General features: G+C 43.0%; 1 protein-coding gene across 1 annotated transcript; it reads left to right on the forward strand.

Annotated features, from left to right (window-relative positions):
- The first annotated feature begins 2968 nt into the window (after nucleotides 1-2968).
- tcf19l (transcription factor 19 (SC1), like) lies at nucleotides 2969-14728 on the forward strand. The gene is made up of 6 exons (XM_085396234.1): nucleotides 2969-3167; nucleotides 3694-4707; nucleotides 9960-10129; nucleotides 11908-12301; nucleotides 12549-13044; nucleotides 13283-14728. Exons 2-6 carry the CDS (start codon nucleotides 4437-4439, stop codon nucleotides 13620-13622), a joined length of 1671 nt encoding a protein of 556 aa, XP_085252360.1. The 5' UTR covers nucleotides 2969-3167; nucleotides 3694-4436; the 3' UTR covers nucleotides 13623-14728.
- The last annotated feature ends 3292 nt before the right edge of the window (nucleotides 14729-18020 follow it).

Here is an 18020-nt window from a genome sequence, read left to right on the forward strand (position 1 = left end):
CTTCTGTAAAGCTCCTCTTTTTTTCTGTAATGAATGAATAATTCCAATTAAATGAATTTTCAACCCAGAGCGAATCACGAAATTTATATTTTTGTCTCGCTGCTTTTTTAGGTACTCTTTCCGTTTCCTTCATTCAACTCAAGTATTTTTCATTTGAACTTCAATAAAGGATTAGCACACATTTCCAAAACATATCAGAAAAGCCACATTATATATAAATGGTTTTAATCTGTAAAAGAAGGTAACTACTTTCCCGAGAAAGCACAGAGAACATTTTGAATTCTTTAAGTTCACCTAAATATACCCAGAAGTAATAGGAAGTAGTGATGAAAGCACTCCAGTTGATTGTGCAGTGCTTGCCTGTAGGCATCGGTGCCGCTTAAGTCCTTTTGCATAATATTATCTCAGTGCTTTAGAGGTTGTAGTGCAGACTTTTAAGAAACATTATCCCGAATCATAGATAATGATAAAAGGCAAAAACACACCAACAGGAAACATATTTCCTTATAAATATAATCACTGTATGGGTTCCCTCTAAACAGGCACTAATAATAAACAGTTAAATGAGAATAAATGCTCCCTCTGACTCGCTCCTCCTGCTGCATCAAATTAACAAAATTCCCATTAACAGAATCACATAAAAACAACACAAATACAAATGAGGACTATTAATGTGCCTGCTGCTACTATTGACATCCTGCATTCGACAATGTCTCACTTGCTGTTCCTTCCCCTTGATGTTTGTGTTTGTGCAGAATAATAGCGTTTAGCCATGACTGTGAGTTGACCTGAAGACTCTTTTGTGTCTCTTTTCTCATCTTAAATCAGACTTTATGATGTGTGAGTGTAAATAAAATCATTTCAGAAGGCTTGTGTAAGTTTTTCTGAGGACTTGGCACAAAAGGTGTTTGAAGCATCTTGGAGAATTTACTGCAGTTTTTGTGGGTTTAGTTTGTTTCACAGACTTCTGTCCATCGAATCCCAGATTGAGACCCACATGCAGGCACTGGGAAAACATGCAAACTCCACGCATCAACATCCCGACAGCCTGAGGGTGAAACCAGAAACCTTCTTGCTGTCAGGCAACGCTGCACTGCGCTACCACCGTTTTCCACTTTTATGCTGTCTATACTTAAACTTAGTTATTCTGCATAGAGCTACTGGGTGTGTACAGCATGAATAAGTGTGCTGCAACTTTGAGGAAACCACTCGGTTGGATAAACTCAGTTCTGCTGTATTGAAAAGCCCTCTAGACTCAGTTTATAATTCCAATTTGATCAGACCACCAAACAAAGGCCTAAATGAACACAGATTTTTCTAGAATATCTTAAAGACTACTCGACAACATGAGGAATACTTTCTTTTTCAGTTGTTCTTCTCATTTACAAAGAGACCCATTTATAAAACAAATGAGAATAAAGAAGATAAATAAGCACAATTTTAAGAAAATGCATCAGTTTTACCACATTGATTGAATCTATTACATTATAGTTTATAACAGTGGAAAACCACAACACCTGCACATGTGGAGTTTTTGGAATGAAGTATTACTATTTTATATTTTTATCATTTAAATAAGTTGTCTAGCTCTGGAAATACTTTTAACTTTCTATGCACTTCCACTCCTGTGTAGCAGGCACATGGAAGCTCCACCACATGGGAATAGCAGTTCATTTTATTAGAAAATTAGAGTAATTTTGAACTTCAATTCAATTTTCACACTTTGCAAAGCCAGCGGGCTGAACTGGATTCGTCGGCAGGGCAGTTCTGGCAGGCCGTTGTCATCCGCTGGGATGGCTGTGGCTCAGAGCGGGTCATCCACTAACAGGAAGGTTGGTGGTTTAATTGCCGGCTGCTCCAGTCTGCATGCCAAAGTATCTTTGGGTAGGATACTGAACCCTGAGTTGTGCTTATTGGAGTGTGGATGTTAAATATAGAGTTTAAACGTAGAAAAAGTGCTTGTATTAGTGTGCATGTATATGGGTGAATGAGATATAATGTATAAAGTGCTTCATCTCATTCATGCTATAAAGTGCACATAAGCTGAGTCCATAAGTGCTTTAGAGACAAACACATTTCCATTTCAGGTTTTTACAGAACCCTGTTTCAAAATACAGGAAAATGTGTTTTCTTATATTAACTCAAAATCATAGTGTGGTTATTAAAATGTGTTCAGAATTTGCAAAACTGACAATGAGTCATCTCATAAATTATGACACTGCTCTTATTAATAACCTCTGGCCCTCTTCCACAGTGTGTGTTTTTTTATCCTGTCTTTCTCCCATCACCCCCAAATGGTCGAAGCAGACGGCTGCCCCTCCCTGATCCCGGTTTTTCCTGTTAAATAGGAGTTTTTCTTTGCCACTGTCATCAAGTGCTTGCTTCTTGTTTCTTGCTGTGTCTTCAGCTTGCCATTAAGCAGCTCAATGTGACTAATGTACCAATCTGGCGTTATATAACTAATCTCTTATTAAGTTTATATTATTGCCTGTACAGGCATACGCAGTCTATTGCTACAGCGCTCAGTTATTATACAGCTTTACTTATATTTAGTAATCAGATCTATACCAAACTTTGTAGTGCTGCACAGCACCAGCATCTACCGCACTAACAGTATTTTCCTCGCTTTTTCTTAACTTCAGGTCCTGTTCACAGCTCTTTGTGAGAACAGTTTAAGCTGCTTTTAAATATGTTGCTTTGTTGTTTGCTGTTTCTGTGTTTGAGTTTAACCCTTATTTGTCTGTTAAACTTCTGTAAACTACTTTTACTGCTCACTGTGCAGCAGTTTGGCCTGCTGAGCTTGAGTAAAGTGGCTAGCCCAGCTGTAACACTTGCGTCGGGCCTCCTCCTCCGGCCGGGCCGCTCCTGCTCCCGCTGAAGGCGCCCTGGCCCGCAGCCAATCGGGGCGGGGCAGGACGTGACGTCGCTTCTCGCACAAGGAAGCTCCCGGAGTGGCGCGCCAAATTTCAAAGGACTTCCTCCTGGGAGGAAAGACGGCGAGAAGACCCACCGAAGTCCGGCAAACAGCGGCGACAGAATACCGCAGAAAAATAAAGCTAAGCCGGTGTTTTATGGGTGAAACCCCCCCGCTGAGCCGTGGAGTGAGTCAATCTGCGTGGATCTGAGGATTTAAAGACATGAAGTCGGTGCGCAGCTTTGTCATTGTTGTAAGTGGCTGCTTTGACTTTCACTCCACCGACAAGGAACTAACGTCAGCTAGCTTCAGCCTGCTTCTGATCGGCAACCACTGCTTATCTTAAACCTCATTTTAACGCCAGGCAATCAGGGCTTCGTCAAATATGCGCATTTAAACGAGAATATATTGAGTTTTTATTTGAAAAAGCGAGTTTTTTGTGTGAATTTGTTTCGGTTTGTGTGCTTTGCTTTGTGTGCTGATCCCGTGATTGTCAAGGAGTCTGCAGGCAACTGATGCACGATGCAGCCACCTCTTAAAAAAGTGCAGCTGACAGGGTTTTTTCTGCTCTGCTGTACAGTTAACACAAGTGTGATATCCTCTTACTTCACCTGCTGCACCGTGTGATGTGACAAAAGGGGTTTTAAGCTTTTCTGTCCTCTCTAAGTGTCAGATAAGTTGTATTTCTCAGCTGTTTTTTTTCCTCCTTCAGACACGAAGTGGAGCAATTAAGAAAAAGCACCTTACATCTGAGTGACTTTTCTCTTGTTTTCTTTCAGATTAGACAGTCCCCAGCTGGTGCACCCTGTCAGGCTTCCCACATGTGAGTCGGCTCATGTCAATTGATGTCAGCGAGCCTGGGATTTTAATCTCCTCCACACACACAAACGCACACGCACAGAGATCAGGCCTCTGCTGACAGCTGCTCAAACCTGAAAAATATTAGTTTTCCAGCTAAAAGTCACACCTGTTACCACCAGGTTTACTTTTCCGGGGTTTAATATTTGCGGTACATTAGCGTGGGCTCGGTCCGCATCACAGCAGCTCTTTATTCTTGGGCCCACCGTCTTCTAGCCTCCACTCCACGGGGGATTTAGTCTGTTTAAACTGGGCCTCATAACAGTGTGGGAGCTCATTTCCACACTTCACCGGCTTATATGCTACTCTATATCCTCATTACTTATTCATGTATGCACAGGAGGACACAAGAAGACATCAGCTTTCCATACTAATGCAAACACCTGTTGCTCAAAGCGGCTGCACCTGTCTGTAACCTTCACACTCGCTGCTTTCTGGTGCATGTCAGGAATATTTTATCGTCAAGTATAGATCGCTGGTAGCTGTCAGTGCTCTTGGGTCGAACGCAAATGGCTTCATTTTAGCTCTTCTTCACTAGCACAGGTTTGTTCAAAAATGGATCGTAACTTGCTCTAACTCAGGGCCTGTCACAGATCAGGGGTGGCCTCTGGGTGGGGCAGGTTGGGGGGGGTTTCGTGGTGGCAGACAATCGCAGGCTTCAGCCATGCTGGCTGGGGTGCAGCCGTGCTTCCAGCTGCTTCGGATCGGGTCGTCGGCAGGCGAATCTGCGCGGGACCTGTACACCTTCAGGCCGGCGCAGAACCACTCGGTGTTCCGCCTGGGTCGAGCGGCGGAGCTGTGCGACGTCACACTGGACTCGCCGTCGGTGTCCCGCATCCACGCTGAGCTCGAAGCCGAGAGGGAGACGGGCGAAGGAGTCGAAGCTCAAGAGGAGGAAGGATGGAGGGTCCACATTAAGGACAGGAGCAGCCATGGTGAGACACGAGGGCTGAATCACACACACCCACACACACACAGCATCACAGTCAACCTGAGATTCTCACACTTTCACACCCTCCCTCAGTCATTGTGGAAGAGAATGAGGTAAAAACACACCTGTTTACAGGAATAACACCACTTCTACTGAGAACGGAAGAAGTATTTTATTAAAGTCAGGTTGAAATGAGTGTGAAAACACATTTCAGTGAACTGACATGAAAAACAGTCCTCAAAAAATTCTAAGAATACAGTAAAAAATGTCCTTTAGTTTGAAACTTTGACAATTTATTCAAAGTTATCAATGAGGCTTCAGCACGTCTGCAGGACTCTCACTCAGCAGCCTTCAAAATGTGTCGCATCTTCTCTGGAAATATAAAAATCAAACTAAAAAAAATGAAACTAAACTGAAACAGAAATCTTAATTAACCCTCCCCTAAAGCTCTGTTGTGCACTCGAGCAGTGAAAACATTCTTCTTCTTATTTACCGACCGAATTATCAAAACGAAGTGAGCCATTACGCTCCTGAACACAGCTGTAGGCGTGCAGGTAAAGACTCGCGTGCATCACGAACAAAGAGCATCTCTGGAACCTCAACTTCAAAAACTTTTCTTATCGCTGCCCCCAGAACTTTTATTTTATCGGAACCGTTACAGTTACAGAATTTTTCAGCCCACCGAGAAGCATTTTAGTTTGATTTGTTTAAAAACAAACAAACAATCAAACTCAAATTAAAGCGTGTTGGTGATAAGGAATTAATTAAACTCAGTTGTTCCTGATCTTTGACCCTGATTTTACCATCCATGCAAGTGTGAGCACGAAGCATGACGTTAGCTTCAAATGGATTGTGTACACGTTTTATTTGTAATTATAAATTTGAATGCATGTATTTCTCCTCTGCAGTGCTGCAATTCCATCTGTTTTAAAGATGCTGCTTATTTCTGTGCTGTAACTGATCTAAATGGCAGTCCCACTGTTTGGTTTCAAAACACCAAAAAATTTGATAAAAAACAACAAATCAGCAGCCGTGTCCTTCTTACACAAATCCTCACCTGGTTCCTCAAAAACATCCACAAACCTTGTTGTGAGCAGTTTCGTGTAGGAACTGTTTACTACTCTGTTACACCTGCTAGCGTATCATTCTGAAGGAAGTAAATGGGCATTTAGCCGTGACGAGGGGCTCCTGCTAATGACAACGTGACAGGATGTAAACACTGACGGGGTTGCCCCTCAGCTGTGCTGTAATGTTGGTGCCATGGTTTGTTGTTGTAGTTTTTAGAAAGCAAATTGTCCTAATATGAAATGATTTAAAACAAGCTCACGATTTTTGCAGATGTATTTATTTCTTTTTGGGGTAACTGTGCATTCTGGGAAGAGACTTGGCTCCACTTTTGGTACTGCAAGACAAGTTGCCATCTGGTTCAGTTAAATTCAAGTGAAAGCAGCATCTCTACAGCAAACCAGCAGAAGATAAAATATGCATTTAATATAGGGGAAAGTTCCTCTTTACATCTTAAACAAAGCATAACGTGTATCAGCTTTGAGGTGCGCAGTGTAAGACACCTGACCTGTGAGTGTATGTTTCAACACCTGTTATAGGTGTTGATTAAAGAGCACAGGCTTGGACTCTTTCATCCAGAGAGCTTTCTTCCAGAACCTCAGAGCAGTCCAGCGTTTGGAGGAGTTTCTGGATTTCTTCTTAGCAGCTGCTCTCTTTAAGCATCGTTTGTTCAGTCGTCTGCTCAGGTCTATCTGGAGATCTATGAATATGATCTAGAAGCAATTACCTGTAAAGGTCAGAGGTAAATGAGCATCCTTCTGTCTGGTCTTCTTCCTTCTAGCACTGACTTTTAGCCTGACATTCTCTTCAGCCAGCTTTCGTTTTCTTCTTCCTTGACGTATTTTTGTAAGTACGGCTCCCGGCAATCAACTCCGAGGCATACTTGACCACACTGCAAGAACACTTTTTACCCCATTTGTTTCAAAGGCCGGCCTGCATCACAAAGTGGTTTAATACAGCCTCTTTCCTGTTCGGCACGTTCTCTGCATTTTAGACACTTTACTGTTTTTGAACAGGAGAGAGAAATTTCTAACTGAAGTCGTGTTTTTGTAGCAAAATTCGAGCCAAAACACAGAATCTCTCTGAGAAGTCAGAAATCAAACAAGCATAAAATTCAACCACTGAAACAAACGTATCTGCTCAGGAATGCAATTAAATAGTTTGGAATTTGACATCTTAACTAAAAAAATAATGATGCGTGTTACTTTTTTGTAAAGCAGTATATTTGAAAATTCATGGATAACAGTAACAACAATGATGTTTTAGCATTGAAATGATGAACTGACCAGTACAGAAACATGGAGTGATTTTGGTAATTACCAATACTGTGGTATAAACCTGACACTGGGTAGTGATAAATATGATAAATTTGTCAAGCTTCTGGTTGTCAACTCAAATATCTAACGAGCCAATCACACGGCAGCAATTTATTTAGTCACATACATGTGATCAAGTTGATCTGCTGAAGTTCAAGCTGAGCTTCGGGTGAAAGGTGATTTAAGTCAGCGGTCCCCAACCCCCGGGCCTCGGACCGGTACCGGTCTGTGAGTCGTTTGGTACCAGGCCGCGAGAGTTGAGGCTCAGGTGTGAAACGTATGGTTTTCAGGGTTATTTTATTATCGGTTTTTATCGTTTACTGTTTTCCTGGGTCTTTTCACGTGTGTTATGAATAAATTTTCTTTTTTTCGGTACCGGTACTAGTTTTATTTTGATGTATTTATCCGCGACACCTTAAAGGCCGGTCCATGAAAATGTTTTCGGGCATAAACCGGTGCGTGGCGCAAAAAAAGGTTGGGGACCGCTGGTTTAAGTGACTTTGATGATGTTGGACATCAGAGGACACCAGACTGCTTCATACAAAGGAAACGGTAGCTTAAATAACCGTTTGTTACTAGCAGTGTCTGCAGAAGAGCATCTCTGAATGCATAACATATCAAAGCAGATGGGCCGCAGCAGCAGAAGACCGCACCACCTGGGACGCCACTATAAACAGGAAACTGAGGACACAGATCCAATGGGCTGTATCCTCAGAACTGCACTACAGAAGAGACTAGAAAGGGAAAGGATGACTCTATCCTGGCTCGTATCAGTCGTTGAGGCTGCTGGTGGAGATCTAACGGTGTAAAGGATATTTTCTCTGTACACTTTGGGCTCCTTAGTACCCACCGAGCCTTCATTAAACACTACAGCTTACCTCAGTGTTGTTGCTGAACATGTCTATTCCTTTATGACAGCAGTGTGCCCATCATTTGATGGCTGCTTCCAGCAGAGTAATGCACCGTGTCACAAAGCTCAAACTGGTTTCTTGAACATGACAATGAGTTCACTTTACTTGAATGGCCTCCACAATCACCAGCTCACCTTCAGGATGTGGTGGAACTGGAAATTCACAGTGATGCGCAGCAGCTGTGTGAAGCTGTCCTGTCAACATTGACCAATATGTCTGATTAATGTTTCAGCACCTTGTTGAATTTGAACCAAAAAGAAGGCAATTACTGGTATTAACGAGGTGTACCTAATAAAGTGGCCACTGAATGTGTGTATGCATTGCTTCACACCATCCAGTGAGGTCGCAACACGTGATTCTATATTATTAACAGGATATATCTGATCAAAAGATTACCTTTGTTATTAAAATATCAGAGTCTATGAATATCTGTGGCGGCGTTATCAGATGATGCCGACCGGTGTCAATGCGAGAATGCGCGCGGCTGCTCTGTGCAGCTGAACGGGCCGCAGGCTCACCGTATAAAAGAAATGTTACGCTTAAGAATAGAGCTGACAGAAAATATTTGATTAATTGTTCAGTTTTCAGACGGAAAATAAATTAAATGTCAGGCGTTTCATAAATGGATTAATCAGCGATGTCAGTTTACAAGCAAACATGCCAAACATGTCTCCGTTCCACATCTTTTTCTACTTACAAATCACATTTGGTTTGATTACAGCTGTTGGTCATGCAAATAAAAAGAAAAAAAGTTTATAAAATCCTGGCTGATTCTTATAGCCCGGTAAAATAAAAGCTTTAACTATTGCGTATCCGAACAGTCGGGGCTGACACGAACAGATAGATGCGTAGATTTCTCTCAGATGCCGTAATGCAGAAGCATCATCTGTCACTGAAAATGGACCGACTGTGTTTGCTGCAGGACCCCAAAAAGCCCATTCAGAGCCTGCAGGAAAGAAAAGAGCCATCAGCTTCAGCCTCAGTTAGAAATAATAGGACAGCCTGATGGATACAAAATTGTGCAAAAAAGGCACCACAAAAACAGGAGTTTAAGACATTTGGTTTGAAACTTAACAATACCTGCCGCCAGGTGCATTCTGCTGTGAATGAAGACAATTAACATGTTACGCGTTCACACGCCGGCTTTGAAAAGCAGTCGCACCGAGGAGGTCCATTTCATTCGGTCTCAACGGGTCGTTCACAGCTGAGAGTGTGAAATGGACCAGTAAACTCAACTTTCAGGAGAACAAATAAAAGCAAATGTACAAACAGAAGAACCAAACAAAAAAATTCATGAGTAATTCAGGACACAAGATAGAGTCTGAACCTCAGGTTGCTGAGAGTCGTCAGTGCAGTCTGAAGTAGACAGGAAGATGCACGGAGTGAGGAAGGGGGAGATTAAGAGTGAGCGTTGCGTCTTCATTCAGTCGCTGTCCGACAGGCTCAGAATCTAAACGGCACCCTTACTGCCTAATTTTTCAAGTAATTTCACAGTCTGTTTCCCACATTTTTCATTTTTGCTATTAAAGTTACATTTTAGTATTCGCCCTGCATTTCTCATTTTGTGCTGTGCTGTCATGGCCGTGTGATTGCCTTGTAGCCTTCCAGCTCCTCAGTTCTGGGTCCATCTCGCAGACTGTTTTACATTTCTCCTAGATTCTGGAAGCTGTAAACACACAGTCACCGAATGACTTTATTTCAGGGCTCTGCTCTCATGATTTATTCTTTTTTTTGCCCCTGTCAGATTCATATATTAAAAAGCTCTGTGAATATCTAGCCTCCGGTAACGTTGGCCTTCAGTTGTAAAACTGTTGCTCGTTTGTGTCTTCAGAGAGTTTCCCACTACTTTACATGTCAGTGTGACCTCCTAGAAACCTCTAAAACGTTTTATTTTGAGGGCTGATCTGTGCCCGGCAGTGTGTAGTTTAACATTTCTTCAAATCTTCTTGGTCTTGTGTTTCTAGGCACATGGGTCAATGAAGTCCGCCTCCAGCCGGGCATACAGTGGGAGCTCTCGGACGGCGACACGCTGATCTTCGGAGGCCAGACTGATCCAGGGAACCCGGAGTTCTACTTCCTCTTCCAGAAGGTTAAAGTTCGCCCGCTGGACTTCGATGCAATCACGCTTCCAAAAGTAAGTCCGTGGTTTGGAATCAACTATTTACATTCAGTATGAAGCCAGACTCATGGTGACACTTTTCTTAAAAAATAAAGATATCGAAGGTTCGTGTTTCTCACCAAGTCTGGGGTCAAAGGATAAATCTGGACATGTTCTGTCTGCTGCATGAGTAAATGCACCATGTGACACTGCTAATGTCCATATGTCAACATTACACAGTTCAGACATTCCTCAATATTATTTTTAGCAGTCTGCATTGATTATACAGGAGGGAGAAACTTACTAATCGACAAGTCTAAAAGTATGAAAATTTAAAAACTCAAGCCAAGTTCAACAGACGAGGTTAAACAGTGAGTTTACAGATATTTTGTGTCTATTTCAGTCATTTTAAACCTTTCTTAAAAAGTTAAATTGTTCTGTTGAGTAAATCTCTAGCCTACAGAGCCACTGTTAACAATTCACTCCTGCATTAGATTAACGGGTGCTTGTAAATCAGCTGTAGGTGTGTATAGTCGTGTGGCAGCCAGTCCAGAGTGTGCCGTCCTGATACTCTGTGACAGACGGGCTCCAGCTCCTCTGCAACCCTGAACTGGAAAAGCTTTAAAGAAAATGGGCGGATAGATTCGGGTAGTGGGCTCAAAGTCTTTTTCCAGCCTCTGTACTATGTTTGCTAATGTCTGCAAATGTTAGAGGATTTCTGAATGAATAGTTTGCAGTAACATTAACGGTAGAATGACGGCCTCAGAATTGTGGTGCCCATGGATCTGTAAGCTTGTGTGCTTGCTCTGATTCTCCTTTATGCTAAAAATACAACAAATATTCCTGAAAGTTACATCTGAGTCTCGTTTTCTTAATGCACGTAAGAGTCAGATTCTGTAGCACCAGCAGCCTTCTTTGCTTGCAGGCTAACGTCCCCCAAGGCAAAAGATCACGTGACCCATGATGTAGGCTACCAAAGGAGCAGCGTTAATGTAGCGGCTGTATATGGGGGAAGAAAACGAATATTCCCCAGTTGCGATAAGGACATTAATTTTAGATGCTTGTCAGAGACTGTTATTATAGCTTCTTGATTTGGTCCCTCACAGCCCTGCTGCTCTAAATACTCACTAGGAAACCAAATGTCTTTCAACAAATGCACTTTATGTGTTTCTGTTTGAAGGATTTGTTAGAAATTACAGTGACAGCTTAAGATGGGATTTCTTACAAAGATGAAAGATGTCAGTGGTTTTTAAATTGTTGTCTTTGGTCTGAGTGCCACAGACAGGTGAGTCGATACAGAAACTAATGAAAGGACTAACATGCCTTCTTCTACCTTCTTTTTTTTCCTGTAATATGTTGACAGTAATGAAAATGTTGATGTCGACTCTACCCTGTAATTTTCATCCCACTCCTGTGTCAAAGTGTGTGCAGCCATCGTTCATTAGGTGGTGCTGGGCACTATTTGTATTCAGAATGCCAATAAAAATGTACCACAATGTCTGGTAAACAATAACAAGCCCACAGAAAATCCCCAAAGCATTTTATCTATGAAGACATGGAGGCATACTCTCACTAAATGAAATTTGAAGATTAAATCATGTGCAATCGTACTTTTCTACTTCAATTAAAAAAGTGCTGATGCATGGAGTTGATTTGCAGCAAGAGGCAGAAGCAGATTTATTATCTCAAAGGTGCCATGACTTTTCTGGAAAGAAATGCATCAGCCAGACAAATTAGACTCGCACCTCTGGATATTGACATTTGGCCTACGCTTCGTGAAGGTTTAAATGAAATATTTATATCTGGTTTCCTAGGCGGGAACCTTCTCGTCCGACTTGCAGAACAGGATTAGGACCAGCTTGGACCGCAAGGTAGCTGCCAACCTGGACCTTTCGAAGCTGTCCATCAACAGAGCCACGGTCATCCTCAACTCCATCGGCAGCCTGAGCAAGATGAAGGGCAGCGCCTGGACCTTCAAGAGGAGCCACAGCCACGAGGGAACCGTCTCTGACCCCGGCACCTCGACCTCGCCTCCTCTTGCCGTGGGCTTTTCCTCCCTGCTCCCACACTCCACTCCTCCATCATTCACCTCTGCAGCTTCACTGCCTCAGACGAAGGCCCTCCCGCAGACCTCCAGGAGCAGGAGGAAGTCGGCTCACACGGTGCTGCTGGAGGACGACAGCTCAGACGAGCCCAGAAGTCGAGGAGGTAAAGCACAGCGGCGTGCTGCAGAATGACACTGCTTACTCTCTGGAGCTTTTTGACATGAAGCTGCAGATTTTTACCATGAAATTGTTTTTGGCAGCTTTTAAAAAGACTTAATATTAGTTTATGAAGTTACTGCTTTCTTTTCAAGGATTTTACTTGCAAAAAAAGGAGGGAAAAGAACAAATTAGTGGTGTGATTAGCTTCTGTCTCCACTTACATTACCTTGCTGTCTTTCTGTTGATCTTAGTTTTGGCAGGAGTTGTGGAGGATGGACAGAGAGCACGGGGGAAGAAGAGGCGGAGGCTCTACAAGTCTGAATCTGAAGGTTTCAGCTCGCCGCCTCCTCCTCAGCTGCAGCCCAAAACTCACAGCGACATCCGCAGGCCGCTGGAGGCCAAGCCCTTCCCCGTCGGTATCAGGACCATCGGCAGCTTCCACGGAGCCATGACAAACAGCAGACTCAACGAGCACCTCTTCCAGGCATCCTTCACAAGCAAACAAGAGGCGGAGAAGGTGAACAGAGTCAAGACGGTGGTGCACGGAAACATCGCGGCCTTCCGCCAGCAGAAGCCTGCCCATTGCTCCCCGACCGCAGCGAGAGGGAGGCGGAGAGCCAACAGCTCCCCCGTATTCTCCCCATTGGTGGTGGGAGGGGAGAACTACAACCTGGCCTCGCCGTCGGTGAGGATCCGCGCAGACGAGAGAGTTAGCGTGCAGTTCAACCGATTTCATCATCCAACAGGGTGAGTTTGGAAGGTTTTTCTAAAAATTCTCTACAAAGCACAGCCCTGTATGATTTTCTGTCATATATACAAACTGTACAATGTTGGAGCTTCATATTAAACAAGGCCTGAAGCTCCTCTGTGAGGCATGGAGTGGCAACAGTTTAAAAAAAACAAATGTATTTGTTCCTCCTTTTTTTTTGTGATGTCACCTCCAAGCCTTCTCATTTCTTCCTGTTTATGTTTTCCTTCCTTGAAGTAAGCGACGCGGCCGCCCCAGGAAACACCCCCTCCCCCCACGGCCTTCCCTGCCCTCTCCGTCCTCCTCGTCTTCATCCTCTACCTCCTCGGCCTCCTCCTCCTCCGGCTCCTCCTCTTCCTCCTCGGACGAGGACGAAGACGACGAGGAAGAGGACGACGTGATGGTTGGCACGGTGGAGCCGTGCGCGGCACCGCGGTGCCGGCTGCCCCAGCAGGACACGGTGCAGTGGATCCAGTGTGACGTGTGCGACGCCTGGTACCACATAGACTGTCTGCACGTCGACCGCAAGAAACTCCTGATGGACCCCAACGCTGACTTCCACTGCGGCTGTCGCTGACGGCAGGGAAGCCAAATTCTGGATGATTAAATGAAATCAAAAGCCTCACTTTGAACTTTAAAGCTGACCCTTTCCCCTCCTTAAACGCTTCTTTTCCTTCAGTCATAAAGTGGAAATTAAGATTTTTGCCTTTGAAGACAGGCTGCGACTTCATCTAATGACCGCTGAGCCGCTCTGCACGAGCACGCGGCGCTTTTCTCTCGCCTCAAACACGGCTGTTAATTCAAGAAAAGAATTTCCTTTGATATTTTTTACATCCTGATTTTACAAAGTTTGAGCATTTGTGACCCGACAGTAACAGAGTTACTCCACGAACCTGGAGCCCACTCAGCCTCAGAGCGTAGGCTTTTGGAGGAGGAGGCAAAACTCTAATGAAATGTCTCAGTTTGGATTTTATTATGGCTTTGACTGCCTGGAGAGGCGCAATCAGAGCAGGAAAACACAATGTTTGAGCACATCTCCAGCGTGGCTGTCCAGGGAGCAAACTGCATTCAGGAAAATTCAGGCCATTGCTGGACTCTATAAAAAGCTCTTTAACGTCCTAAATCTTGTTCCGCTGCCACCTTCACAATTTCAAAGCCATTAAAAACAATGTTGCTAGGTAATCAGACTTCATTGGAGATTTGAGTGCGGCTTTCTTGAGTGGTAGCTGCTGTGTAGGAGTAGATCTGTAATCATTCGACGTGAAATGCCAAGAAATGTGTCAGCAGACTCGTGTTGACGCTGCTGATGAGAAGTGCTCCTGGGATGCTAATCAAATGTTTGAAGGCACTTCTGTAGCAGCAGCTGCTGGTTTCTGGGATGTGTTTGTGACTGAGTGCAGGCTGGCAGTGTGGCTGCTGCTGAAGGCAGGACTCATTACCAGTCAGATGTCATGTCGTATAATCCGCTGATGTAACAGGAAAAAACAGACTCGTAAAAATGATCTCGTCGCCTCTGACTGGTGGGATGAGTTTTGATGTCACAGATGATTTTTAGGGTCGTCTCTTCAGCTCTGCTTCCACTTTCAAGAGACTCTTCACACTGCTGAACTCTGTGGCCAAAATGGGTGCTTCAGTCCTGAGTGAAAAGTGCTGGACCTGACTGAACTGTCTCTGAACAGCAGACATCTTCACTTCGGTGCTGCGTGTGAGTATGAAATCAAAGTGTGGAACGCCAAAATCTTTCTCAAGCACCTTGCTTTTTATTTAATTCCAAATTTCTACATGTTCTGGCTCATCTGGAGTGGAAACGTCCTCTTTTTCCCACTCAAATCGGCTCCACTCTTACAGTCTTTATAATGGCTCCATCTCTGTTCACATGCGATATGATAGTGTTGTAATGAAAAGTCTGTGCTGGTGTTGTATGTGTTTTTCCCCCCCTTTTATTGTACCACAAATGGGAGCGCTGCAGCGAGCTTAAACTGGGAAAATTTCATTTTTTTGAGCAATAACATCAAAAACAGGATGATAAAAATACAGAAATATATATATATTACATGCTAAAGTCGATAAAGGTTGATGTGGAGTGCAACATTGATTGCTTGCAGTTCACTTAACCTGGATTTTGTCAGTTTCACTGGTGCTTGGACGCTGACACAGCCTCTCTTGCTGCTTTGCTAATTGTCAGAAATCCAGCAGATGGTTGAGGGAAAAATATATTTGTGTGTGTATATATTAAAAAAATCTGTGCACTGATTTATCACTTCATTCTCAATTCAGTGGATTAGTTAAAAAAGAAATCCAAGCATCTTAATGTGCGCAAACTGTTTTTAGTAGTTTGAGTATTTTTGTCCGTTTTAATGTTCAACAACATATCACAATAAAATGAGTTTCTGAAAGACCTGAGGTTTTTTCACGCTGCTGCAATAATACAATATTAGTTATACACAGATTAACAATATGACCTCGTGTGAAATGCAAGGTTTTTGTTTAACAGTCTTAAAAATAAAAGGTTTGTTCTTTCTCTGCAGATCTTCAGGCAGTTTTGCTTTCTGGGGTCTTAAATTGAGTTTGTTTGCAGTTTTCTCTCTCTCTCGATATTTAAACGTCTGTTTACGCCTTCATGGCTTCTCTTACACGTGTGTCGTCTCCACCTCGCTGCTGTTCGGCGTCGTGCTGCTCTGATAACGGCACCTTGGCTTGCACCTGTTTTTCCGCTTTCATGTGGCTCACCAGACAGTTAGAGGTGTCTTTAAAAGGATGCTTGTGTGACCCTCGCAGTTACAACTGTTTTAAAATGAGCCGTCAGTGAGGGCGTGAAACGTTTTAATTGCTGAGAAGTTAAAACGGGCAGCGTGACACAGACTGTAAGTTTTAAATTACATAAATAGAGACTCAAAATGTGGCAACGATGAAAGTGTCGACTGAAGACACTTTTAATCTTTCTCTTCTTCTTTGAAAGCAGCTCATGGAAAAGGTGAAAATGAAGCAGACACAATTCCCCTCATAGATTTTAAAATTTACTCTAATGTATGACGGATGTGCTGTTGTACTGTAACTAATGTAATGTAACTAATTGCTACCTTTACAGCGAAACCTTCCTGATGTAAGTTTGTTGCAAATTTTGTGCAAAAATTGCACTTTTAGGTTTATTTTTAGGAAAATCTGTTTCCTTTGACTTGCAGTGCTTTTTACGGCTGTTACTGCGCAAGTTTTCACGGTGAAGCAGCTTTAGAGACGAGTGCCTTCTCTTTAATATAATGGGCCTAGATGGCCTTTGCCTCGCAGTTCTCACTGCAGCGAAAATTCAATCCGAAAAACTCCGCGTGAAATCATAAACCAGTTACTCTGGGAAAAATCCACAGACGTTGTCACGAGCCGTTTCATGTAGAACTTCTTTTCTCCTGCTGAACTGCATCCAAGCATGTGGCTGACTGTCATTACGGCCCACAACACGGGGATACCTCTAATATTTACGTCCTGTTGAGCCATCTCAAGGACGAGCCTTTTGTTGTGCATATTTTTTGTACAGTCATGGTCAGCGGATGTATTTCTATAGAAAGAAAATAGTTCCCGTATCAAGCTGCTCACAGCACAGAGTGTGGATTTGTTTGAAGGAGCTGTAAAGGGACGTTGGCGTATTTTGGTGCTGTGAGCCATCAATAACTGACGCTACAGGCCAGAGGAGAGGTGCTTAAACCTGCTCGGATTCATCGCATCTTTCAGATCCGCAGCAAAATGCTCTGATTCAGTTTCTGAGTGACGTTTATAAGAAAAAACTAAAGGATGAAAGATGAATTCTTGATTTGACTGATTTGGGAATCCTTTTTAGACAAGCAGAATAAAAAGGGAATAGGAGATAACATCAAGTACAATTAGGAGCTCAGCTCTTTGCCACCGAGGATATTTTAGCACAATCAAAATATGAGTTCTTTAAATATTCAGTGTTTACTTCCAACATTATTCTTTTTTTTTTGTTAGCGTCTCTTCAACAACAACAATCGCCTTCATACATGTTTAATGTGAAAATAAAACTTCCTCGGTTTCTTCTCTGTGGTCAGGAAGCAAACATCATCGAAGCCACGAGGGAGCCGCATAAGTGGCTGTTTAATAAATTAGCCTCGCGTATGCTAAACACATCAGAATCAGTCCTTTATTTTTTCCATTTGTGGTGCTTCGCAGATAAACACGTCGCTCGTATCGCCTTTCGCAGATTAAATGAAGTTTGTAGCAGGCAGACTTTCTGATCATTACGCCGCTGTGGTCGCCTCATTGTGCTCAGTGTTTCCTTCGTGCCATCTGCTAAAACTGCAGCACAATCAGGCGCTGGCTTTTCCCCCCTTTTCTTTAAATTGAGTTAATTCTGGACGGGACTCTTGAGGTGAAGCTCCATTAGCAGCGAGTGCAGATGTACTCAATCAAAAGCATTGTTTTGCATTACACAAACTGGTTCGTATGAGAGCTTCATAGCCCTGTTTTACGCTTTTACCCTGCCTTCACTTTAATGATCACATTAAAATACGGAAACGGTTTGACTTTATTTGTTTTCTGTCGGTCTACAGAGTTAAACCATTCGTCATTATTCTCTGAGATGCCGTTGACATCAAAGTTAGCTGGAAAGAAATAAAGAAAATTCACAAAATCCTATTTGCATTGTCTGTTTTATCCTAACAGGCTCGACTTTTTTCATGTTCCCACAGAAATCGTTCCCCTTTCTTTTGGGAAGAAAGAGGCTGTGATCTGAAACACATTTGGTTTATTATAAATTCTTATGCATCCGGCTCAAGTCGTGACTGATGAAACATTGATATTAGGAATTTACATTTTGTTTTCCTCCGGTCTTTTGTGTTGTTAGAAGGAAAAAGGAAAAACTTCTGATCTCAAGCAGAGATGTGAAATATGTGGTTATTATTTTCATTGTTGTTGTTTCCTCTGAAACAATAAAAGAGTGCGATTCAACACACAAAGGAAACATCCT

Source organism: Rhamphochromis longiceps, linkage group LG22 (assembly GCF_057381845.1).
Source record: "Rhamphochromis longiceps isolate RC_006_pf linkage group LG22, R_longiceps_female_GT1.1, whole genome shotgun sequence".
NCBI classification, from domain to species: domain Eukaryota; kingdom Metazoa; phylum Chordata; class Actinopteri; order Cichliformes; family Cichlidae; genus Rhamphochromis; species Rhamphochromis longiceps.

Bases quoted from the DNA above. Each gene is read 5' to 3' on its own strand.
- tcf19l (XM_085396234.1), top strand. From the start codon at position 4,437: ATGCTGGCTGGGGTGCAGCCGTGCTTCCAGCTGCTTCGGATCGGGTCG. The intron at 10,130-11,907 runs GTAAGTCCGTGG...CTGGTTTCCTAG, and splicing joins ATGCAATCACGCTTCCAAAA to GCGGGAACCTTCTCGTCCGA. The intron at 13,045-13,282 runs GTGAGTTTGGAA...CCTTCCTTGAAG, and splicing joins CGATTTCATCATCCAACAGG to TAAGCGACGCGGCCGCCCCA.